The 26,105-nt window shown below is 35.8% G+C and overlaps 1 protein-coding gene across 1 annotated transcript in view; it reads left to right on the plus strand.

The window, feature by feature from the left end:
• cpne9 (copine family member 9) overlaps positions 1 to 26,105 on the plus strand; it is a 119,417-nt gene that overhangs the window by 70,130 nt on the left and 23,182 nt on the right. Inside the window, exons 5-13 of the mRNA XM_088915805.1 lie at positions 1,532 to 1,595; positions 9,077 to 9,180; positions 10,636 to 10,740; positions 14,008 to 14,049; positions 16,673 to 16,748; positions 18,039 to 18,092; positions 18,640 to 18,701; positions 22,913 to 22,959; positions 23,313 to 23,494. Coding sequence (XP_088771931.1) covers positions 1,532 to 1,595; positions 9,077 to 9,180; positions 10,636 to 10,740; positions 14,008 to 14,049; positions 16,673 to 16,748; positions 18,039 to 18,092; positions 18,640 to 18,701; positions 22,913 to 22,959; positions 23,313 to 23,494 — 736 coding nt within the window. The remainder of the gene's footprint in view (positions 1 to 1,531; positions 1,596 to 9,076; positions 9,181 to 10,635; positions 10,741 to 14,007; positions 14,050 to 16,672; positions 16,749 to 18,038; positions 18,093 to 18,639; positions 18,702 to 22,912; positions 22,960 to 23,312; positions 23,495 to 26,105) is intronic.

Consider the following 26,105-nt stretch of genomic DNA (forward strand, 5'->3'; position numbering starts at 1 on the left):
AATCAGCTCAGGTGCACAATGTCCATGGATGATAGTTATTCGAAAGGGAAGGGGATGTACAAGTTTCTGATTTGTTAGAGTGTTCGGCTGCATCCGAAGTGCTCATGTTCATGTAAACCTGCATTATTTAAAAAAGATCTTCTTCACACCTGGTTGGGTTTTAAATTGCACGTCTCAGTAGTTTACTTATCTCATGACTCATGTCTGTATGATGGTCGCTTGTGGGTCCTGTCTGAAGGACGCCCTTGAAAAAATAATTATATTGTGAATCAGTGCTTTAACAAGAAAGCTTTGCCTGGGTTGTCAGAAAACAAAAGGGTCATTAGGGTGTTTTAAAGAGGCTGTTGATACCCTACAAGCAGCATAAATTGCAAATTTGGAGTGTTCCTTTGCAAAGGTAGGTGGGTCTGAAGCACCGGAGGTACAGTATGCTGTTTGTGTGAATCGTGTTGTGGAAGAAAAACACTGCTGATAAATTTCAGTTTCCGTAGCTCATCATCTTTATTTCCTTAGAGATTGTGCCCTGTGATTGTTTAGTTTTGTTTTTTAAAAGCTCTTGTGAGTTTTGATGGAGAAAACACCAGTATAAATATTAGAAACGTTTTTTTCAGAAGTCGCATGTCTGTCATACCGTAGACGTTCATGGCAAAAGTACCAGAGATACTTTAATATTAATTAAAGGAAGACCTAAGATGTGAAGCCCAGTTATTTATAGTATATGTACACAACTGGAAGCCATATAATGACACTCATACAGTTAATAAATTATTGCAGCTTTGAAAACAATGTTCTTGAATTTTGTTTTATTGCAACGTTCTTTTCATCACAATTATGCTTTTCTGAAAGTTTATTACAATGCAGGATAAATTATATCAAACGGCCGTTTTATTAATAGTACACATATTAGTGGTTAATCTATAGGTGTTGTCTGTGCAACTGTGATATTATGTGTTTGTAAAAAAATAGTATATTCTTTATGATCTAATCAGGTTGAGTTATCTGATAATTACTACCATAACTATCATCAAAGAGATGTTAGCAGTTGACAATTCGCTATGGGAATGCAGAGCGTTTGAAGACTTTCACCAGATTGTTTTAATGTCTTCAAATAGGTCATCTACAAATATCATATCACATAAGGGGTAAAGCAAAATCGGGAAGCCAGCAGCCACCAACTCAAAGGTTTTGTGCTTTTACGTAAGACAAAGGGATAGAAGTATTACAGAGTACACATACTGTCTTTTGCATTGCCAATGAAGGCTGAAGGCAGGGAAATAAAGTTCAGATTTCTACAGAGTCTAGACTTCATCCCACCTTGTCATCTTTTTGTTAACAAGGTGTGAAAATGTTGATTTGGACCAGGTAGTTTGGAGAGTCTGAAACTCTGTAATTGCCTGTGCAGCTTGCAGACTTCTTCTCAAGCCCCAGGCCTCAATCTGTCATATAGCCTGGGTTTCTATAACAGACAACTGTGCATCTGTTTTGATAAATAGCACTCTCCTCCCCTAATGCTGGACTTTTTTATCCACAGTGGAATTCCAGGGAAGAAATGTGGGACCATTATTTTGTCAGCAGAGGAACTGAGCAACTGTCGGGTCAGTACCAATACTTTCTCTGCCTTGTGCCTCTGTGAACAAACACCTGAAGCAAAGTTTTGTACAAAACTTGTAATATGTCTGAAACTTGTCTCTTTATTTCCTCGTGTGTAATTAATAATTTCTATTATTATACAACTGGAATACTTAAAAGGACATAAAGGGGCAAGAATCTGGGATACAGTAAACTGTACTGTTCCTCCTCTTCATTGTTTTCATCCTAAAAAATACTTAAACTTGTGTTGTAAGTGCATCAAATGCATTTTCATTACAGTATACTAGCTCGCAAGAGAGTGTCTTTTAAGGCTGCCTGTCTGTACTGGAACCTACTAAAGAGATGCCATTTATCAAACCATAATGGTATGGAAAAAAACATATCTGTCATTTCTATAGCAGTTGCAAATGACCTACTATAGAGACCGATAGCAGCCCTTTACGATTCTTTATCTGGCTATGCTATACGGTATGTCAGGCAAAAAAAAACAAAATAAGCTGAGATTTCGTTTGTTTCATCTTCATCATCAGCCAAATCCCAGATAAAAAGTGTGGTGTAGCCAACCAGCAAAACGGTTTCCAAAATGCACTGTTCTAGCATTATAACAATATTATGCTTTATGCTGTTTATATAACTGTCTTAGTACAAATAAGCACTTTCACTTTCACCCAATGAGAGATTATTTTAGTTAACTGGTGATAAAATATTGATAGATAAAAAAAAAATGTTTTCAGGAATGTTTACAGGCATTTGGAACATTCAACGGCTCTCTTTAGTTTGTTTCTAAGAATGTTTGTTTCCGGGCAAGGTACAAGTGAAAATAACTTACAGTGTCAATAGAAAAAACAACATTCAAACCACATCTCCTGCCTTTATTGTTCATGGTTACGTATTGCATATAAAGAAGCCAATTGCATTTTGCTATTTTTCTTATAATTAGAAGAATAATGTTTTCTGAGTTGCGCTCCTGCGGAAGTGAAGCTATCACTACATTTTTCTATTTGTGAGACTACAGTATGTTTCAGAACCAGCAGGGTGCTTTTTGTTGGACAACAATCTATATTGGCTACATGGTTATAATTTTCTGGTCTCTGTAAGAAGTCACACCAGCTGAGACTGAAGAAAATTGCTCTAGGCAGGACTGGCAGCGGGAAAGATGTGGGAAAACAAGCAAACGTTCTGAGAATTTGAGACCAGCTGTTCTCATTTTGGCTGAATAAATAAGGTAAAAAAAGTTAAAGGATTGTCAAAAAAAATCATGGTGAATCCCATGTATAGAATGTGATAACATTATTTGCATCATAGAGCTCTTCATCGGTACCTCATGCTAATATTTTGCCTAATAGCATATGTCTATTTAAAGCATGGGATGAACATCAAATCCAGCATTCAGACATTGTGATAGGTCAGCATTCAGTCTGTCTAAAAGCTTTTGCCATTTTTGCTGAAGAGGGGCTTATGTAAAGAATGGTAGGCATTTTCCTAGACTCCTGGTGTGTCTGTTAGTGTGTATGTTTGCAAGATGCCAGAAACATTTCCGAAAGAGACTGCAGAAGTCTTGTGAGAACAAGGTCACCACAGTCAACAACAAGACGATGAGCAGGCCTTTAACCTTACACTGACATAGTAATTATGCAGCTGTTTTAGAACAGAATCTGAAGCAGGACCTCTTGACAGACCTATAGCGCCTGTGTCATTGCAAGCAATCAGAAATTAGTTACATAGACATGGACCAGCTGGTTGTGTCCAGTGACAGCCAGATCATTAAGTGACCATGGGCATGAAAAACATGACCTTGTCTATTTACCTACTATAACTAAAAATATTCAGTCAAATCCCGACTGTTCTCTACATGTCCTACATTTTTAGCAATCTGTGCAGGGATGTATACCCCTCTTTGCAATGCTAGGGTGGTGCTGTCTGTCATTAGTTTTTGCTGCATGTGGACAAAGATTTGTCTACACCTGCACACTACTTTATCAGTATGGCAGCAACTGAGAGAGTGGCACAGTTGCATTATGTCTCAGAGACTTGAAATAAATTAAGATTAGCTGTTGAAATCGAGAATATCTAAGTTTCATTTGAAATAAAATCACTCTCCGTATGTGTAACCATGATGAGTCAGCTTTGCCCCCACTAGGATTCAGTCACGCTCATGGACAAATCCGGCTTCAGAGCCACATGGTGCCACTGCTTAGACAGCAGAGGATTCCTCCTGCATCACCTTCTGTAACAGAATCAGTGCCACTAAGGCCCAGTACACAACCACGGTACATGTTTACTTCAATAATCACAAGTTAGATGGGTTGGATGTTATAAAAATGTCTGTTCTTTAAAATTTTGAATGTGTATTGAATTTAACTAGAGTCATTTTCCATATTTGTTTGGTGAATTTCTTATTTAATAATGGTTTTGCTTTATACTGTAGTGAAAGATGTACAGTATTATGAATCTCTAGACATTACTGATAGAAACAGTAGGTTAATTACAGGTGTAAAAATATAGTGAGTATTTCATTTACATTTGTGGAGTAGGGGAATGTTAAGCAAAATAAGGAGTCTTGAGTTTAATTCACATAAAAAGCAAAGAAATTGAACTTGCTGTCCAAAACAAAAGAAATCTGTTAACACATAGTGTAATCTTTTACTTTACAAAATCGAGTATTACTGAAGGAGAAACTGCAGTTTTTCCTGTTATAGACAGGAAAATGGTTTAAACATACACTGATCCCGGGCTATTGTTACAGTAGCTTCTGGTCAAACTAACATTTTTTCAATCAGCAATGGACAGAAATGATTTTGGTCTTTGTAAAGTATAATGACATCCCAGTGCTCTGCCATTTTATTCATCATTTCCATTTCAATTTAATTGGAGCTGCTGTCTGTCCATTGTAATCCTTCAAAATGCCATGTTTTGAAGGAGAGGCCTTGAGACAACCTTAGTGGAGATGTCCTTTTCCTGTTCGTAATCAATCTGAATGACTTTCAAAGTGTTTTGCTATAGTGTTCAGCACGCAAAGATCACTTAATTCTCTCTGAGAGACTTAGCCTTCCAATTTATATCTATTAGTCTTCATATAGCCAGGCTTTCATCCACCAAACTTGTTTTGCTAGAAAACTAATGTATGTCTATCATGGTATTTTTCATGTTTAATGAGCTACTTGTAATAAACGGTCCACACTGCTTTCAGTATTACACTTAAAAAAACATATATACAGTCTATTGCATACTGTGTATAGCGGTAGTTATTACCTGCTATGCCAAAAGTAAATAGAATTTATAAAAGACCTTTTTGCAGGCTTTCTGCTTGTTTCAGATGTGATTTAAATGTGGGGTACAGAATAGCAGATGAACAAGAGATCACGTCAGTAGTTTGGTCAAAGTGACTAGTATGTAAAACCTCACATAAAAATAAATGGAATGCAAAAACACACCTTAAGGATAACACACTGTAAGAGTTCACATTCCACCAGACTTCAACAGGGAAACGCAGAGATTAGTTTCTTCCATCCATTTCCTAACCAGTCTATCCAGTTCTGGGTCACAAGGGAGCCAAAGCCTAACTCGGCAAGCAGCAATTTCGTATTTCATATTTAATGCTTCTAGATCTTTACACAAGTTAAACTGAATACTTAAAATGAATTAATTATCTCAATGTGGTTCAATTTGAAAAGATTTGGGGTTCACAGAAATATATTTCAGATGTGAATTAGTGGTACAGCCTGAACATGTACCGTAAGAAAGATAAAGCAAATTTAACAAGCCCTTGGAATAAGCATGTTGCTAAGATACCAACATGGCCTACATCATAACAAGCTTTGACATTTCTGCACCTGAATATTGGCTAAACATAGACTTTTGGATGTTTTGAATAACATTTAAAAACACCAGGGAGGAGAAAACAAAAATGTTGAATGCGTTTTGTTTGTCATTATACCATGTTAAATGGATGGAGAGTGTTGCTATAATATCTACAAATACGTGAGAACTGTTCAAGAAAATAACATGTTTTGACCCTTGACTTCAGTTCACTGCACACAAAGGGAGGAGAGAATGATTATTATTTGAGACAAAGTGCTTCACAATTATTTAAGCCTAATGTTACAGCGTGGAAAAGCAACAAGAAGGATACAAGCACACAATACAGTATGTAGAAAAATAAATGATATCGCTGTACTGTGTACAGTGTGTCTTAATGTTGTCAAGCAATCATTTCAATGGAAAGCAGGTAAATATTGTAATTCATGAGATGTGCATTAATGTTGCTTGAAAACTAATGCAAACATTGTGGTGGGATCAAGAGGTACTGTATGAAGAGCTATGATGGAGACAGGTAGACTTGATGAATGTTTCTGAAGAGGAGGCACTTTCTAGAGGGTGGATTTTGAGTTGCCACCCTTGTTTATTTCAAAAGGAAATATATTTATTGCTGGTTTTATACTAGGGTTTAGTCCCTAAATAAGCAAAACTGTTTCCAACCCAGTGGATCTGACAGTCTGACAGTGCAATCGCATTCCCCCTGCCTTGGTCTGTCAGGAGAGGCATAGCAACATTTGGCATAGCTGACAGCTTTTGATCAAAGGAGGCCCAGGGCTGCGATCGCCATGCCAAAGGCCGCAAACAAACCATGAAGATAGGCTGTTGTGCTGCATATAAAATCTGTTTATTTCCAGGTAAGCGCAGACATAATTGTGCATCCAATGCTGCATCCATGTGGAATTGCACTTTCCTAGGATCGTGAGCGCTGCCTGCTCTAGAAATCAAACTGGTACCAAGGGGAGGATTGCAGAAAAACATGGAATATTTCATAGGAAAGAATCAAACGTCATTCCTTCGCAAAAGCCCATTTTAATGATCTTGATAAAGAAAATCACTGATTTTATTGTATAGCTCATCATGCAGTCTGAAAATTTCTCGTGTTCGATCAAGACTGAGGACAGCTACTATATATATATAGTGATGTACTATAGGTTAAAAACTCTTGTAAAAAGATTGTTAGCACTCAAGGCTTTTGCCTACAAATAACATTAAGTGAAATGTTATAGGAAACCACCCTGATATCCACCTTCTTTTCAAGAATATTCAGTGTATTTTAATATCAGGCTATTTTATTATGGAGAGGTCTAAAAAACATATTGAGCAATATTATGTTGGCATTTCTCATTTATCATTTTGTCAAGCTTGCAATAAACTGTGTTCATAAGAACTTGAAGATTCACATTGCTCTATATACTGTATCAATACTATAGTTTCAAGTACCAAAACCTCTGCACATTATAATATTTATAGGTGAGAAGCTGTGGATTTCTATGAAACTTCACTGTGTTGATTTGCTATATTATATATACTGTATTGATACAGTATAACTCTTGGTTGGAGATGAAAATTCTGAAGCAAATCAATACATTTTTGAATATGAGGAAATTTACGTACCAGTAGTTAGCAGCAGTATTTTTGTAGCTCTTCTAGCCCCTGTAGCTTTTGTAGCCCCTCTGTATAACTGACTTTTGATTAATTGAATATCAGGTATGTTTTTGTGTTGTTTTGCCTGCCTTTTAAAACATTGTTCTTTATCTTAGTTAACATAACACTTGTTGTACACATATAGCAGAAGCATACATTTATAGTTCGAGTATATGCAGTGTTTCTCCATTTTTATGACAACTAATGCAGAAATGAATAATATACAAAAGAATTACTGCCTAATAGGCTCTTGAGGGAATTTAATATGCAGGGTGAAAGTTCTGCATAATGAATGCCTTGTTAGACTTGCTTTTAGAAAACTGTACAGTAAACACATTTTAGAGCTAGAGGTTAAAGTCGTTTTTTTTTATCATTAAAACTGAATGAGGTAGACATAACTTCAAACAATGTGTCCCAAAGGTCAGAATTAGCTAACCAGATATATTCTTAATTTAGGTGCTGATTATACTGTTTTGTTTTCATATTATTCAACAAGCCTTTAAAAAAAAGTTTATACTGCTGTCTTCACATTTCTTTCAGGAACAATATAAGATACAGTACAGTTAGTATTGTGCCTATTAATAGCAATTACTGCAATTAACTTTGAAAGTACAAATTTGAACAGAAACTTGGAACAAGAAATGAAACATTCTTTATAAGCTTCAAGTAAGGGTTAGCTTTCTTCTTAAATTAGAACTGTGAAAAAAATTACTTCCAATCCCAGAAGGTTTTAATGCTTGCTTACTTGTATCTCACCATTTTTCTTACTAGACCAACAGTGCATATAGATTTCATTTTTTCATAAACACGTTGTAATTATTGCCCATCAACAAAACAAAACATTATCCAGATTCGCCTCTAAAGTAACAATTTGAACTCCAGCTGAAATGTGTAAATAAAATTTAAGCCCAGACTACAGCAGAAACATAATTATTTAACTCTGAAAACACAACTACTATTCCAAATGGCGTCAAACATTCGTTGTAATATTATTTTGATCCTAATGCCAACCTTAAGCTTGAAATATTTCTTTTATTAAACCCTGATTTAAGGTTGGCTTTTGTCTTAAATTAGACCTCCAACATTTTTTACACTAGTCCCAATTCATTAAAGTAGATTTTGATCCTTACTTTGCGGTAAACATACTGTACAGTAAGTGTTGTGCACAGTAGCAAGTTCTCTATTTGACTCAAAAGTATAGTAGAAATGTGAATTTTATTCTGAACTACAGATAAAAAAATCAAATTAATCCATTGAAAACAAAACCAGCTCTCTAGCTCTGGAGGACTTTTATAGTAATATTAATCTGATCTTAATGTCAATACTAATCTCAAAGGATTTCTGTCTTAATGAGCACCAGGTTAGGGAAAGCGTTCTTCTTAAATTAGACCTGCAGTAAGCCTTTCACATTATTCCCAGACCTCTCAAAAGGTTTTAGTGTTTTTTTTGGACTAATCTATATTTTTTCTAGACCAGCAGTGCACATACAGTTAGTATTGTCCTTATCAGCAGCAGTATCTCCCAATGACCTCAAACTATCAATTAAAATTTAAACCAGAACTACAGCTGACACATCTTTAATTAGTGCAGTGAAAACACAGCCACAACTCCAAATAGAATCCATCTTTCATAATAATATTAATCCAAAACTAAAACCTACTGTATAAACACTGGCCTGGAAAATTTAGCCCTATTTCTTTATCTACCAGAAAATTGTCACCAAAGCATACTTAATAAATATTGCAAACTTACAAAATAACAGCAGTTTACTAGCACAGGATCTCAAAACAAGAAACTGGAGTAATGAAATTCTAAAACAAGGGAGGGGTAGTCACGTGACCTTTAATGAAGTTCTTCGTCAAATTAAGAAAATGAGAATAGTAATTCCTGATGATTTTGTGACTGTATTGGGGGTATTTATAAAGTAAGGAGAGCTCTAGTTAGTCCCTGATCAAGGCATGGTCTTCCATCAGACTTTTTTTCCCATCATGTCTTGTTGTTCTGTACGTCTTTCTTTTTTTAGGACATTGCCACCATGCAGCTCTGTGCCAATAAGCTGGATAAGAAGGATTTCTTTGGTAAATCGGACCCTTTCCTTGTCTTCTATCGAAGCAATGAGGATGGCACGTAAGTCAGAAACACGTCGCACCTACAGTAACTCGAGGCAGCAGTTTGCCCAAGGAGAGAAATAAGCAAGTAGCGTTGATTTATTGAAACACTGCAGTCACATATGATTTTTGGTCTGGGTTTGGATTTTGATTTTTACTCATACCAAGTAGGCTTCTTATCGGATTCTTTTTCTCCATAACCCTGGGGCATTTGTTAAACAAATTAAAAGAAACAGAAAAACAATCACTAAGGCCCTGGTTCAATCAAAATAAGGCTTCTGGGATGCCGTGTTTGCTTTATGATAGCAATCTGTACAAGAAATGCTGTAAGCAAGTCAGCCCAAAAAACGGTTCAAATAAAATGGTGAGGACCATGTGAAAATCAAAGTGTGAATAAAGATAAAGATGCTCCCTTATCTGATAATGAAGGAACAACTGTTTGAATCGCATAGAAAATGTGAAGATCACCTGTTGCATGTTGCTTGAAATTGTCTCAGTTTTTAGTGCGTGGCCCAAATCTTTTTCTTAAAAAATCATCAGTTTGGTGAAAGTAGATGAATTCTTGGATGATATTATGAACAAAGGTTCAAGGCAACCTGATACAGCAGAGCAAGAGCAAACACCTGGGTTACAAGATGGTCATATGCTACTGGACTGAGATCAGGAAGGGACTCTTCTTTACTTCTGAATGTTCACAATGTAATCTTGCATGATATTGCTGCATTGCCCCCAGTTTTGTTGTTATATTTATTCATGTTGTGCATTTACAGTACTTTAATAACCCAGTGGTCTGTAACTTGGCTATACTTGCATCTATGCTTTAAGTATGACATACTGTACAGTACTGTGTACATTGGAGATGTTGAATGATGTAGGTACATGGAAGATACTGTCAAAAAAATTTACTGCCCTGGTCAGCTGATTTCTCACAGTGTTGTTTACAGAGGTTAGATGCTCCATTTTGGAATATAAAAGACCTGATGTTATTTTCCTTATGAAAAGCAGTAGTTTGCTTTCGTTTTATGTTACAATTACACAAGGCATATATGTTTTAGAATGTCGTTTACCATTTTTTGTCACTGCGTTGCAAGAAAGTCTTTACTTATCTGGGATAAAAAAAGAATTCCTGGCTTTAAAAAGAATGACCTACCGAGACTGTTTAAAAATATTTTTAATATTTGAATATTTAATATTTTTTATTTTAGACTAAAATATTTTAAACTAATATTTTTAGTCTAAAATAGTGATCAACAGTGGGGAAAACCGCACTTCAGATTTCAGGCACTTCTATACAGTAACAGGAGCCTTGAAGAAGCTACATTGTTAAATCTCATACCCTGGCTTTCATGAAGAAACAACTGGGCTAATAATCTCGCGTTGCAACCGCACAGGTTAGCTGGGGTGAAGTGTTTCCCCTTGTTGATTGCTTTTCATATGTTTTATGTTCGTGAATGATGCAACAATTGTTTTTCAGCTTTACTATCTGCCATAAAACGGAGGTGATCAAAAACACCCTGAACCCTGTGTGGCAACCATTTACTATTCCAGTGCGTGCACTCTGCAATGGAGACTATGATAGGTAAGACTCTGAACAGGTGTGTGATGTAACCCACTGCTCTCTGTACTTTTAACCCAGGTTTTCATTTTCTAAATGAGCAGCTTTATAAAAAAGTTATTTTTTGCTGTTCTCAGAAAGACGTGTAGGTTAGTATGCTGTATTAGCCTTTAATATTTTTGAGAATGCTTTGCACTGAACTTGAATGTCCGAATTGCACTGTGTAATTCAGTGATAACTCATAGGATGAGGCACAGTCAAGGCTAAAGATAATTTAGAAAATGTCCTTCCTTTTAAACACCTACACCCTTTGCATACATTTGCAGTCTATTTACTGATGTAAGAAGAGTGGTTTTTGAAATTGAACTATTCCACTAAATATGATTGCTAATCTGGACTTTGCAAATAGGTTGTATTATGTAGCTGCTGGAAATAATTATCTGCATTTAACTGTGAGATAGTTTAGTCCACAATAGCCTATATTGAATGAATTGCCAATTATAAACAATAGGCAAAGAAACTCTTCTGCACTGATATGTTGTCAGTTAAAAAGGTTTAAAGATGTTGTCTCTTCACCCGTTATTGGCATTGAAATAATGAGATAAGAGGCAGAAAGCAGGTAATGCAACTTTGCATTTATCAGGATTTAAGAGTTTCTGTGTTAGTTATCTGCCATGATAAAAATGTGTTTAATGGGCAGAATAATAGGAAATCCTCTTACCAGTGTTTGTCTCACATTAAGAGAGCTACCCCTGGTATAATTTAAGTCGGGATGCTCCAGCCCTTGTGAGCAATACAGAATTAATGCTCTCATTCATACAAAAGCTCTTAATTACTTCCTCTGTCTTGCTTTCTTCATTTCAACAAATGTAAGCCTTTTCCTTTTTTGTACTTAATCTTTTACTTTTAATTTTTAAAATAATTCTAAGACCCTGAGAGCAGACTTAAATTTATTCATTTAATGAAATAACTATATAGGAAATGGAGAGATACAAAACCAAATGAGTTTTGGCATTCCTGACTAAAACTATTTAATGCATTTCATGCAAGATTGTCAGCTACTTAATTCTGTAACTCCTACTGAAAAGTTATTTCAGACCTTCTGTATTCATTGCAGTTTTTAAAAAAGTCACTGTACAATAATGTCTAAATCTTTTTTCAAGGCTTGGATACTTTTCAGAGTATTGTATATTATATTACTCAGAGTGGTAGTTTGACTTGAAATGTATATTTATCAAATGTTCTAAAGAGGTTGGGGGGAATGATTTTACCTTTCTTTGCAAAGAATGAAGGGATTATTACAGTGGAACAAGATGAAATGCTCTGTGATCATCAAAATCATGCTGACTTCCATTGTGTCGCAAGGACCTGCAGTCTTGGAATTTAAATTAATACAGAATGTGATCTTGTTTTCTTGACAAAGGCTTCCTGTCTCTGCCTGAGATTGACTTTTCCACACAATGAAAAATGTGATATTTATTAATTATTCCAGGAAGACCAGATTCATCTTAAGGCAAGAAATTTAAATATACAGTGCGTTTCTAGGATTCAAGCAATATAAAATCATGACTGAATATGTTAGCTAAAGAATAATTCTTGGCAGATATACAAGTATCATTTTATGGATTAGTGTCTGCTTGCATATAAAGCCAGTTTTCTGGAGTGCCTGCATTCCATGGATTCTGTTTTTATAATGAAAAAAGAAAAAAGTTATACTACTGGATTACTCTTCACTACAACCTGAAAGCAAGGGGTGTACTGTAAGCATTGCAGTCACTGAACGAAAAATCATATAGAAAAAAATAACCTTGCGTAAAGCATACAGTGTATTTTCTTTCGTTAAGGAGGCGTTGTATACAGGCCAGCTCTGGTGGGGGTTCCACTGATGTGATAATCTTTGCCTTTAGCCAGAGAGAAAGCAAGCAGTGAGTCATTATAACCATCAGGGGTAATCATCAGCTGGGACACAAAGCTTTGTTTCTTTCTGGGAGAAATCGCAATCAGCACTAAAACAGCAGGACAGCATTTTCTGCAGATTGACATTGGGATTCAGTTTGTGAGAACTGCAGGAACTAAAGAAGGGTAGAGGGGGATTTAATTATTTATGGAGGAAGAGTTTCACTCAGTCCGTAGTGGTGTACATTTTTAACTTTAAAAATTGAAAGTTAATTAAAGGTGTAATTGGTACTCTGGGTTCTGTAAACCTTATTTATTTTTCCTTTACTGTCGTTTTTCTTTACCTGTAATCTGGAGTCATACATATATAAAGATTGTTCAATGCAGATATACATGAAGTACTGTATCACAAGACTTCATGTTGTCTGCATTTAATGTGACCATGTACAGTATCTGTGACCACGCTGATGAGCATGACTTCCCTTATTGAAAGTGAATTAGCTTTATTTTCATGAAAAGTGAAATGGGTCTAAGGTGTCATGTATATCCCAGTCAATTCACTCATTCACTAAAGGCTGCATCACTTTGCAGGAGAACTGCAATCTAAATTTCTCAAACCAGTTATTAAATCTTGGTAACAAAATAAATTCATTGTTGGTATAGAAAAAAATACAAATGTCGAATTGAGCACAAAATCCTGACCTTTATGAAAGTACTGTAAGTTACCATGTTGCAAAGCCCTGGTCTCTCACACCAGCCATGGTCTGGTTTGAATGCATCAGTGCTGATACTTTCTAACCCCGAAATATAAAAATAGCATTACAGTTCCCCTTTAAAGATTTGCATAAATATCTTTAAACTTTTCCAAGACTCTCACAGGGTAAGTGCTATAGAACATCTCTCATGGGGGGGGGGGAACAAGACTCATGAGGTGTTCCTGCAGCCTGTTTTGCACTAGGCATCCTGTAGGATTTTCAGATTAACTTGTAGGATTTTTCTATAAGATCAGCTGTTGCTTGTTCCCTGAATAAAGATTTTAAAATATGAATGTATATTCACTAGTATCAATTCTTATTTCTTCAAATATTTGTCATTTAACATTTTCTAATCTGTAGAATCATATTGGGTTTTGATTAAAATAACCAAAATTCTAGCAATGAACAAGTTTCAGGAGAGTATTCAGAGCAATGACTCCCAAATTAAGATGATCTCGGAAACATTTCTCTGTTACTGTCTGTTAAGGACCTAAAAAGCAATAAAAGTTCAATGTCTCTAATCTTCTTTGTCATTTTCGTATCACTTATTGAAACCTATAAAGTTTTATCTAGCTGTCAAGCCTAATGAGGTTTTACCAGATGCCTCTCTCACATTTAAATTAATTTATTTTCCTTCCAGAACAGTAAAAGTGGATGTCTACGACTGGGATCGAGATGGGAGGTAATGTTTTCTGTCGCTTTTTAAGGGGATGGTAAATTTTAATTTAACATTTTGTCAGAAAACACATGATGAGCAGTGTCTCAAAACATCCTTTCAGAACCCTGTTAGAAGTGAATGGGGCAATTAAAGGGCAGGGGGCAATTGTTTCTTTTCTCATTGCTTTGAGGAACCTGAGGTGTAAGATGTTGACCTGGGTTTCATTTATTTTCCTTTGATTCTTCAGTTGCCTCACAGCATCATGCACCCCAGAAAAAATACTGATTCAGCTGCTTTCCCCATGCACATAATCTATCATTTTATAAATCAGATAGACTTCTATAGTAGTTTTTTGGAAACGATTGCCGTATTGCTACCTATAGAGTACATTACTTTTTGTATACCTTATAAGGCCATTACAATTTGTTGTGTGTTACAGAATACTACAGTGATTACAAGAAGATGTGATTCCTTCAAATGAAAAAAAAGACTTTACTGGAAAAATTTAACATTGATATTTCAGATATGTATATGTAACATTAAGTTATAAAATAATACGAATATCAAATAAAGTATGTTGTGTGTAAACTGAGTCATTGGAAATCTACAGTATCCTGAACTGGAAATCTACTGGAAATCTGCAGTATCTTGAACATTGAATAGTTTTAACTAATTCGTTTCCCAGGTTTTAAATAAGTTGCAATGCACAAATGTACACAATGTGCAAAAATATTCACTGTACTAACTGACTTTGTACAATTTACTGGATCTTCACAGCTTCTGTAAAAGAGCAATAGATACAGTTTCCGATCTTCAGAAACTCTAATTCATGACAAACAGTTCTGCCATATTCTCTGATTTCACATGGCATACTTGTGTGTACTGTACAATACCTTTTATTACACTGCAGTCTGAAACAAACCTCCCTTCACCAATTTCGCACAAGTTAGCATTCTGTCCAAAATGTTACACTTCAAAAGTTCTTGTAGCACCTTGAGGACCCAGAGGAATAACTTCTTCGCAATAGGCTTCTTATAATAATAAACTTTGCAACATGCTTTCGTTTTTTTGTGTGTGTTCTAGTTATCCTAGATAATATTAATTTGCACCTCTCTTTTCAAAATGAGTTCCATAACCAGCAAATATATCTTCATGACTATTTCAGTATTCAAAGTCCTCTGAAGTATAATATACAGTATACAAGTATTGTATGTGGTTTGCAGCTTAGGTCAAGAACATGAAATTGAGGAATAAAGAAGTTTTGAAAGCATAAAGTTACTCTAAACAAATCGTATCATACTGTATGTCATTCCAAATTATATTTTTATTATGGAACTTTTTAGCTTATATGTTTGCTTTTTTAATCAATATGCAGTTATTCAATATTGGTTTAAAGAGACTGTTGCTGTATCTTAATAAAACCATATCTTGTTGGGGCCATAGGTTTATTTTCATCTTCTGCATAGAATACATGTTTTATTCTTCTAGAGCTCTCCTAGCTTTACACAGAGACTAGATAAAAATCACCGAGACCAGCATTCAGTTACGCAGTCATTCTGGTGTAAATTATTTTTCTGTTTTACAAAATCAATTACTAGTTTGCAACCTGTCAGGCCCCATTCTAAGAAGCAAACAGTCTTGGTGAAATTCTAGCATTTTTTTATAAGGGGAAGAGACATTTTACCATCTCCACTGTGATTTCTTCTTCATCTGTTGAAGGCTCTGCTTTGGTGAAAAAAACTAATTTCAGCGACACCCCGCATATAAATATTTCAAAGACAAATGGCAATAAAAATGCCTTGTGGAGAGGAAATTCTGCATCCTTTGGAAATGCACTTCATTTTTACATGAATTTATTTTGCAAAAGCAATAAAAACAGAGTAAAAAGACAGCAGTGAAATAAGTGATGCCTGTCTGGCGACGTGAACATCAATTAAACGTTAACATATTAGCCAGTGTGATACATTCGGAGCAATAGAAATACAGTACCTGAGACTTACTTTTGTGTACCAGTACTGCAGAATTCTCAAAACGATACTGTTGGCTATAGGATGCTAAAGGGAGAAAAAACACTGGCTGCATTTTGTAGATAATGCCATGTTTATTAAAGCTTTGGGACGACTGTAATGAAAATATTATAACGAATAACACATTCTAAGCATTGAGTAAAAAATGGGTCCCTGCAAGGAATTTGAGTCACATGGTATTCATCAGGCTAATGGTTCTTGTACAGAGGAAAAATTTATTTTCAAGAACATTTCTGTTCATCTTGGCCTTTGAAGAGCTATGTTAAGGGTAAAGTTGAGCCTGTTATTTTAGAGCGTCGGAAGCTAACGTAATCTCTCCCTCTAAATGCGGCTGGTTTTATACTGTAGGTCACTGCCAAAATATTTGTGGGTGCAAATTTGGAACAAGAACATCAGTTAAACTGACAATTTGCTAAACGAAGCAACTGTATAAATAATCTTTGTGTTTTGCACACATGATCGTGCATAGGACTTCAGTAAGTCTCACTTTTCTTTAAATATTTTCTCTCGGATAGAACAAAAATAAAAATATAATTTGCTGTGCAAGTGTACTGTATGTCAGGGACTCTCTAACAAACGGCTCTTTTTTCTTTTGGTTGTCTCTGTTCCTTGTATGTCAGTCACGACTTCATTGGAGAATTTACCACCAGTTACCGGGAGCTCTCTCGTGGACAGAGTCAGTTCAATGTGTATGAGGTGAGCTGTGGGGAAGTACTGGGGAAAGACACAAACAAAAGGTTTTATTTCAATCTGAGAGCTGTGTTGATAACGGCATACTGTAAGTTAACTCTTTGGATTAGAGGTTGCAAATTTCATTCAGAGACTTGTAATTTGTAAATAAATCAACAGAGCCTCATAACAATGCCAGTGCTAGGCAGCAAATGACCTCTATCCCCCCCAAGACCCCTTAAGTTACTTGAAATTTTAAGGTCCAAGGACTGTGCTAAGTACGGTTTTTCTCCTTGAACACAAACTGTAATACTGTAAGAAGATATTCAGCTGTTGAGTCGTGAGATTAGTTTAAAGTGGATTAGGGACTTTTATTTCTTTTACTCAGTCTTTAACTGGATAATAAAGCAGTTGTGGTTTGAGACAAGTGATCTGACATCAGTGCTCTCTGATATCATTGTGGCGCAGTAAAGTAATAACATTACAGAACAAAGCACAAACCCCGCAAGAACAACAATAAATTCTGCAAGCATTAACACTCTCCAGCCATCATTTCCGTCACATCACTACTTCCATTGGAATTGAGCTGAAGTGTGCTGAAAGAACCCATTAACAGAGTGGGGGCTTTGTAATTCTTTAACCATCCCTTTTACCTGTATCACAACAGATGGTGCATAAGCTATTACCATACCTCAGATACTCTACAGTTTCAGCAAGGCTTCAGTAATGACAAATACTGTATACAACACTTTGTACAGTACGTGTATGTTATAAAGACGTAATTATGGCTTTACATATTTATTGGCTATTTGCTCACTGGTTGACACTTACCCATTTATCTTTTAGAATAAAAAAAAATCTAGTTAGAGCTGAGATCATTTGTCTTCATAATTACCTATATTCTCTTCCTTCAGCTTTGTTATTCATCATTCGGAATTGAACTATGGCTAAAAACACAGAAGGGAGAGGTTTACGAACCTGGAGTGTTTTTGTATTTGATGACTAAACAACTAGATTAATTTAAATGAAAGTTAGACATTAAATCTGGTTTAAGCTCCTAATTAAAATGTATCGTTAATAACTTTGAATTTAATGACAGCAAATACTGTAAATTAAAGTATCAATTGGTCAACTACGATAGACCCTAACAACTTTACAAACACATGGGTCTACAGAATACTGGAGCCATAGAGTTTGTGAAATCCTACTGATGGTCTTTTTAATCCATTACAGAATCTCAGTTTCATATTATCTTTTATTTTTCTGAAGTTGCGGTTTGGTTATAATATTTTTCTGCTTTGTTTTGTGTTTCTGAAGGTTCTAAATCCGAAGAAGAAAGGCAAAAAGAAAAAATACATAAATTCAGGCACAGTAAGTAAAAATGAAGTTTTAGTTAAAAACTGTTTAGAAGAATTAGAAAGGAGCTGGTGGTATTTAATGTGCTAATAGTTAAAAGTGAAGGTTCATAATGAAATTTGGTTTGAAAATAGGAGGAATGTCTTGCATACCTGTGGTTTCTGAAACATGAGTCCAGTCATGATGTTAAAACTCTTAGATCCATTGAGAAATGGCTGTGTTAGATTCTTGGACTGTTAAGCTATAAGGAGCCAAACAAGCAAGGTACTTAAAAAAGGCGTGTGTTTTTGGCATGTGCATATTTACAGCATGAAGGTATTATTGTTACCATAGGAGACAAGAAACTGAAGAAGAAACGGTTTAATGAGCAAATAGATTTTTACAAAGAATTTCTGATAAGCAATTAGTGAAAAACAATGTAATTTTCTTTTACTATTTCAGAGAACATTGTGACCATGTTTGCTTTGTTAAATAGAATCAAATGAAATGGAATAATGACAGGGAGGAAATGGTATGACTACTTCCTTTTTTTAACTTGAATATTTCCCCTCTGTTTATTAAGGTAACTCTGCTGTCATTCAAAGTGGAATCTGAATACACATTTGTGGATTTCATCAGAGGAGGGTAAAACTGAAAATTATCATTAAGGGCTATTTTCTAATGCCATGGATCCTTAAACTCCCTGGTTATCCAAATGCTATCAATGTGTTATAGTAAATTATCCTGTTGGATTGCCTCATTAGTATTGTAGAAAATCTTTCATATTTGTATATAAACATAATACCTCCTATAAATATTAGAACTCTGGGTATATGTGGCTAATTCGGAGCTTATAAAGTAAACAGTTCAATGTTGTCAAATTGTCAACTCACTATTTAATTTGTTTTTCACATTGGCACCATCAATTACTGTACATGTTCAACTGGTTTCAAAGTAAAAAATAAAGTCAAAATATCATAATTGCATTAGGTTAAACTTTCTCATTATTACTTACTACTGGGAACCTTGCAGTTAGATCTGTGCAGATGTATACTGTAGTGCACATGAATGCGGTTATGCCTGTAGGTTACACAACTCTGAAACAGCTCCTTTTAGGGATACATGTGCCACAATCACTGTGTTTTGCATATGCATTTTCTGATGTGTCAGAATGGTTGCTTCTGGAAACGAAGCGAAGCACAGTTAGAAAATGCTTTTACTGCTGTTCATGATGTGGGTTTTCCTGTCTCCTGTGTTTGTCAGCAGCTTTAATTCAGAGTAGTGCATCAAAGGTCATTAATTAGCTGGAAGGGACACCAGTGGTCATCAGCATGAAAGGCTGAAGAAAACTAGTCAGTGAAGATGTTATATTTGTTCAAACATCCAAATGCAGCCATGTACTCTCAAGTGGCCACAAAATAGCCATGTTTACCAATTCCATGCAGCTCAGAGACCTTCGCTGCTACTGCAAGAAATGACATACACCAAGCTTGTCCTGCATATTGCTCACATTGAAGAAAGTGCATTAGCAAAATTCAGCACATTTTCAAAGTGGGGTATGAATCCCCTTTTCATGATCAAAAGATGAAGTCTGCCTAAAACTCATTTTTGGGCGAGGCAAAACTGGTAGCAGAAAGACTGGTAGCATACATTCAAGGGACCCCAGATGTAAACTCCTTTTGTCTATTGGCAGGGGAAAAAAATGCATTATTTTGTTGCAGCTTTAATTTTTATTTTAGGATGAACTTGAATCTTAAATTTCTCGAACTTTCATTTGGAATCATACTATACTGTAGGTCTTACTAACTTCTACATTGAGTCAGGATTTGCATGGATATTAAAGATTTGTTATAGAAATATCCTTTTAATGTTGTGTTCTTGCATGTTTTCAAAACTATCAGCTCGGACGTACAGTATCTTTATTGTGAAATATTTTGGGTTGTCTTTGAAGTGTATTCTGCAGGGTACAGAGACTAGTATCCCCATGGAGGTTTGGCTCAGAATTAAAGGTCGCTTAGTGAACCACCTGCCTTACTATGTAGTGAGGAGGGGGAAGACAGCCCTGTTCTAATAGTTCTATCAATTGATCCTGTCTTTGAAAATTGTAATCTATAATTTAATCACATATCCAGTTGCAAAACTTTAGTATTCAGTTCTGGATTCAGCTATCTAGGATGAAGGTTTGCATAGTCTTTTGCAGATAATAGGGTATACCCCATAGACAAACAGCTCTTACAGGCATTTATTCATTCTTGGGTTTCTTTGTTTTGTAATCAGTGACATTTTACCACACGCCTGGAGTACTACTGCATTGGTCTTCTAGGATTTGAAATGATATCCTATTAACAGGATGATAAGGCTTTGATTTTGTTAGTTGATTTTAACTTTGATCAAAACGTTTGTAAATGCCTAATAAGAATAAAGCAAAAGTTATACTTTTAAATAAAAGAGGTGGAAAAATGCAATATTGGCTCTTCTAAAAATATTTTCTTTTTTTTTTACGTAGAAATCCCCAAGAGAAGGAAGCTCATATTAAAAACAATAAATGTCCCTTTTGCGCATAATACAATTCCATGCAAAGGTCTTTTATTGTGTGCTAAAGGTCACTTATTGTTTGCTTATTGGGGCTCCCTGTGCAGAAATGTTATGAAAGCATTTACGTATTGTGGAGACAAATCTTATCCCTCTGGATAGACGTTTTATGGACTCCAAATGTATTACCAAAATTGTTAAACTGTGAAAAAGCACTCAGTATGTCCCATATACAGTTGCATAAAATAATACATGAATATAAATAGCATCATATTTATGTACGAATCTGCAGAGCGTTTTCTTTGCCTTTGAAGAAAATATACTAGCAGTATTTTCCTCAGTACTGTATATTGGAAAAAGTTTATTTTTGTGTGACATTCCAAAACAGATTTGCAGGAGTGGTTTCTCTCTCGGTATCTCTCTCAGTTTCCTCTTTAAATGGCATTACTTATAAACATTGCAGTGTGAAATGAATTGGGCTTTCTGGCATTTCTCATCAGAGCAGGGCTGGAGTATTTTCCATTGCTGTGGAATAGGAAAGGGGTTATGAAAAAATAAGATGAGGAAACTTCCTTACAGATCATTTAGAAAGATATTAGCTCCTAACTTAGATATTAGTTAGAAAGAAAGTGAGAAAGTGATTAGTCAAAACAGCATTCCACAAACCTTATTTTGCATTGTAACACAATATTGATGTAGGTTGTATGGGGTATTCATTAAGGATATAATGAAAGCAGTGAAGAGATTACATAACCAGACCAGGACAGAGCTGTATACAAAGTGGAACTACAGTACACAGAAAGCATGTATTTTTAACACACCAAATCAACCCACTGTAAACGGCACTGTATGTATGTGCCGGCCTGCTTGCCTGTCTTTCTGTTTAGCTAGCTTTCTGTTATGTGTATTACTATGAGAGCTAATTGATTCAGTTATTCAGTAATTAATAAGCTTCAACTCTGAAATTCAGTGGCTTATATATAAAGGCTCACCTGAGCCTTATTTATTCACATTCTCCTGTATTATTTATTGAAATTGCTTTCCTACAAGTTTTCTAACACAACCTAAAGAGAAAAAAATCTCACATTTTTTAAATCTGAGAAAAAAGATACTATAATTAGGTTTTAGTATATTAGTCAAGTTAAAATAATATACATTTTTATGCTGCAACTTATTATCCTTTTCATGGTACATTTTGTGTTCTCATCTGTTGGTAAGAAAAATGTAATGTCGGATAAGGATTACATCCCCAGTTCCCCAGCAGTTATATCACCCTGCAGTGCACAACTGGCAACCCACTGAAGCTCAGCAGGTGTGAGCCTGGTCAGTACCTGGATGGGAGACCTCCTGGGAAAGCTGAGGCTGCTGCTGGAAGAGGTGTTAGTGGGGGCACTCACCCTGCGGTCTGTGTGGGTTCTGATGCCTCAGTATAGTGACAGGGGCACTATACTATAAAAAAGGCACCGACCTTCAGATGGGATGTAAAACCAAGGTCCTGCCTGTCAGCAGTCATTAAAAATCCAAGGGCATTTCTTGAAAAGAGTAGACGTCACCCTACTTAAAGTCTTCTGGCCAAATCTCCCCTTGGCTTTTACCAATCATGGCCTCCTAATAATCCCTATCTATGAACTGGCTTCATCACTCTGTTCTATTTCCCACTGAGAGCTGGTGTGTGGTGAGCGTACTGGTGCACTATGGCTGCTGTTACGTCATCCAGGTGGGGCTACACATTGGTGGCAGTGGAGGGGAGTCCCCATTACCTGTAAAGGGCTTTGTGTGGAGTGTCCAGAAAAGTGATACATATAAGTGTAAGGAATTATCATTCATGATTATGTATAGAAGTTGAACAAAATGAGTGTTCATTACTGAGAGAAACCTGGAAAGTAAACTCAATTTTCTACTCACTCTGTAGGGCCTATCCATGCTTCATTTGTGCAGCATCTTTTATCTCTTATCTTTTGAGAGTAAACGTGTGAATCAATCTGCTGCTTTATTTTTGCAGAAATATAGAGCGAGTAGCACAAGTACTTTTGTCATCTCGAGTTCTCTAAGTCTGATTTTATATGGAATTCTCATTCAGTACACAAAATAATCCCAATGCCATTCCACCGTAAGAGGAATAAAAAACAAAACGTGTATCAGTTATGACAAAGGCGGAGAAAGATTTTAAAACACGGTATGTTTGACTTCATTACTGTAAACTTGGACATTTATATGTGAAATTAAAATGTTTTCCCTAAAAGGAAGAAAATACTAATGTATGAAGTGTAACATTTATCTCACTCCGTCTTTTGTGGTTTTAATCTTGCTTTTCCTCTCCTCAGAACTCAGCTGAACTTCACCGTTGCAATAGACTTCACTGCTTCTAATGGTAAGTCTTAGAATCTGTAAAGTAATCTACCACAAATTAAGGCCTAAAGCAGCCTCAAAAATGGCATTTATTGGTCAAAATGCGCTGAAAAAACACAGTCACCTTTGTACAAGATGGACAAAATTCCCACTTAGCAGTAAAACGTTTCTCACAACTTGCCCACAGGAAAACTCGATGTCAAAAGGAGTAATGCATCACGTCATGGGAAAGCTAAAAGTTTATTAAAACAGTTCATCACCAGTTAAACGTCCTCTTGATAGTAATATTAAACTTTATTTCTCAAAGTCCTGTTTTATTTCATATAAGCGGTATGCTTACTAAGTTACCAACAACCCACTTTCCTTCCCCTTGAGGAAATCCTTCCCAGCCAACCTCCCTGCACTACATGAATCCATACCAGATGAATGCGTACGCCATGGCCTTGAAGGCGGTGGGAGAGATCATTCAGGATTACGACAGCGATAAGCTTTTCCCAGCTTATGGCTTTGGAGCCAAATTGCCACCAGATGGGAAAATCTCTCATGTGTTTCCTCTGGTAAGCAGAATTCTACATTCAGTTTCATGTCACAGTTTTGAGATGCAGCTATTTTTGTGTTTGGATGATAGTGGAAGAGAGATGGCTTTACCTTCCTGCTTTTGAGGCTTTTAATGACTTAGTCCCTTACATTATTGATCTTTTGTCTGGTTGCAGTTTTCATTCCTCTGATGTAAGATTGTTGTCAGTCCTAAAGATGAAGGACCATCTGTAAGACTGTGTTGATGCACCTAGACTAGTTTGGATGTTCTTCTTTGTAGCATAAACCTCACTTCACATCCTATTTGATTAAATAGACTTTTATTAAGAATCGTTGTTTTGATATTTTTCATTTTACAGTGTTTTTTGAGAAGTCCTCATGAAGGACATACTGGAGAGAGTTGTGATGATCATTATGGTGGTGATTGCAATGATTGTTGTCATTATTGTTATAAAGTGATTTTTCTTTCGTACTCCACTCTTGTAGGCAGATATAAAGCTATTTTTGCTTTTCTACATATCTCTAAAGCATCAGCATCCCTATTGTACCTTCAGAAAATATGTATGCAGTTTTGTGGATGCAGTCTAATCAAAGCTTATACAGTTACATCATATAGTAACTTCCATTTGAATTCATAGTCATGCACTTGACTGTTTAATTTGCGTTCTAATTGCTTCAAGACACCGCTTAAGTAATGTCAATAAGGAACTTGCAATATCACTATTTCTTATGAAGTGTTTTATAAATGTAGCCAATATTTTAACTTCCTGTCCACAAAACTTTGATTTTTCCCAAGTGAAGTCTCATTCACCATGTACATTCCCTCTTTTTAATCATGCAACAGAATTAAGAATATGTGTTGGACAGTCAAGTGAAAGAAGAATTTCTTTGGCATTTTTGATTAAATAGAATGATGAGCCTTAACAGGAAATGGACTAACAAAATGGTACACTGTGTTCTCAAAGCTGGTTTTCGTAACTCCAACATCAGAAAGACTACAGAAACTAAAATTATCCTGTAGCTAGGATCACACCCTCCCCCCTTCTCTCAACAACAGACTAATTTTCTTCTACAGTACATTCTCTCTATTCATTATAGGTTTCATTTCAAACCTCTCTTCTCCTATCCTGACTTCACACTACCTGATTGGCCACTATCAACTGTTCCCGCCTCCCGCTCCTCTTCTCTCCCAGCTTTTGTTCTCCCGGTACATTACCTTTGCTTACTGCCCTGTCTTTCTCACACCTGAAGAAGGCTCCACAGCCTAAACATTTGTGTTTTCTTTCTTCTCTTTTCAGCATGGAATAAACCTATTACTTGTTTCACTGAACAAAATACCTACATACTCGACAATGGTCAACATGTATTGTCCATATACTGTACTGTATGTTTAAGATTTACAGTATAATTGTCCACATACTGCAGTATAGCTACACTAGGCAAAGTTAAATCACTGTTGAGGAAAAATGTGTGCAATAAAGCATTACAAGGTAACAAATCAACCCGAAAGGTGCTGTGAAATTAGAAAAAGAAAAATAACACTTCCAACTAGAGGAATTTACAGACGAGCATCTTTAAATTATACAGAGAGCCAAGTTTCATAACTCAGCCTGGGTCCCCCTGAGTGACTTTACTTTTATTTGTTTGCATTGTTCATGAACATTTGCTGAACAGGCTCTTTGCCTCCTGTAAGAGGTGAATTTCAGCTCATTTCTCAATAGAAACATCGGACCCCTGAGGCTGTGGCCGAAGCCATCTTGGTTCTGGAGCTCCCAGAGGCTCTCGCATATTTACAGCTTGTGAAAGGAAGCATTTGTATGAAATGAGCAAGGTGGTCAGCATCCTTGGGGAAATGCCCCCTTCCAAATTTTTTTTCCGGTTCCTTTTCCTAAATTTATTCCAGCCATGGCAAAGTGACAGTAAATTAGCATTGTGGTTTCTAAGGACTGAAAATCTATTTTTGAGGGATTTCTGATTTGGGCTAAGCAGCAGTCATATTTTATAAGCTGTAGCGTTGTAATATAGCAAATGTTTCAAAATTACATTCTAAATCGGTTCTTTATTCCCCAAGATTTTTTTAGTAACTGTGATGTGTTTGTGTTTGAATATAAAGGACAGAATCACAAAGGGGATTCCTCCACAGTCAGTGGTTTGTAAATAAATGATGAGCCTTAACAGGATGTCTGTTTGCTACTCCTTCCTGGATAACAAAAATACTGCTGCTCAGTGAAATGGTAATTAAACTAACCAATCTTAAACACATTATGAGCCTTTGCTTTCAATTACATCACATGTCCTTCTGTGTATGGCTGTACATACAGTAATACTGCTAATTCCATATGGAAAATTATGAGTGTTAAAAGCTAAATCACTGCAGAATACCCAATTAAAAATTGTCATAGGCCCATTAAGGTAAGGAAAAACTTTAGGTTCTTCATGCACAAAAGGTTACAAGCATGAAGAGGTTGCTCTCCATTTGATTGGTAGTGAGTTATACTGTAAGTCTACGAACCTCATAGTTAGTTCCTTAAGGATTACAATATTCATTACTTTTGCTTGTGTTTAAGATGACATAGAATCAAAACCTATTACATGTATATTAACTTAGCTGTTTACTATAAGGTGATTAAT

This window comes from Atractosteus spatula, chromosome 5 (assembly GCF_055471065.1).
Source record: "Atractosteus spatula isolate fAtrSpa1 chromosome 5, fAtrSpa1.hap1, whole genome shotgun sequence".
Classification (NCBI taxonomy): domain Eukaryota; kingdom Metazoa; phylum Chordata; class Actinopteri; order Semionotiformes; family Lepisosteidae; genus Atractosteus; species Atractosteus spatula.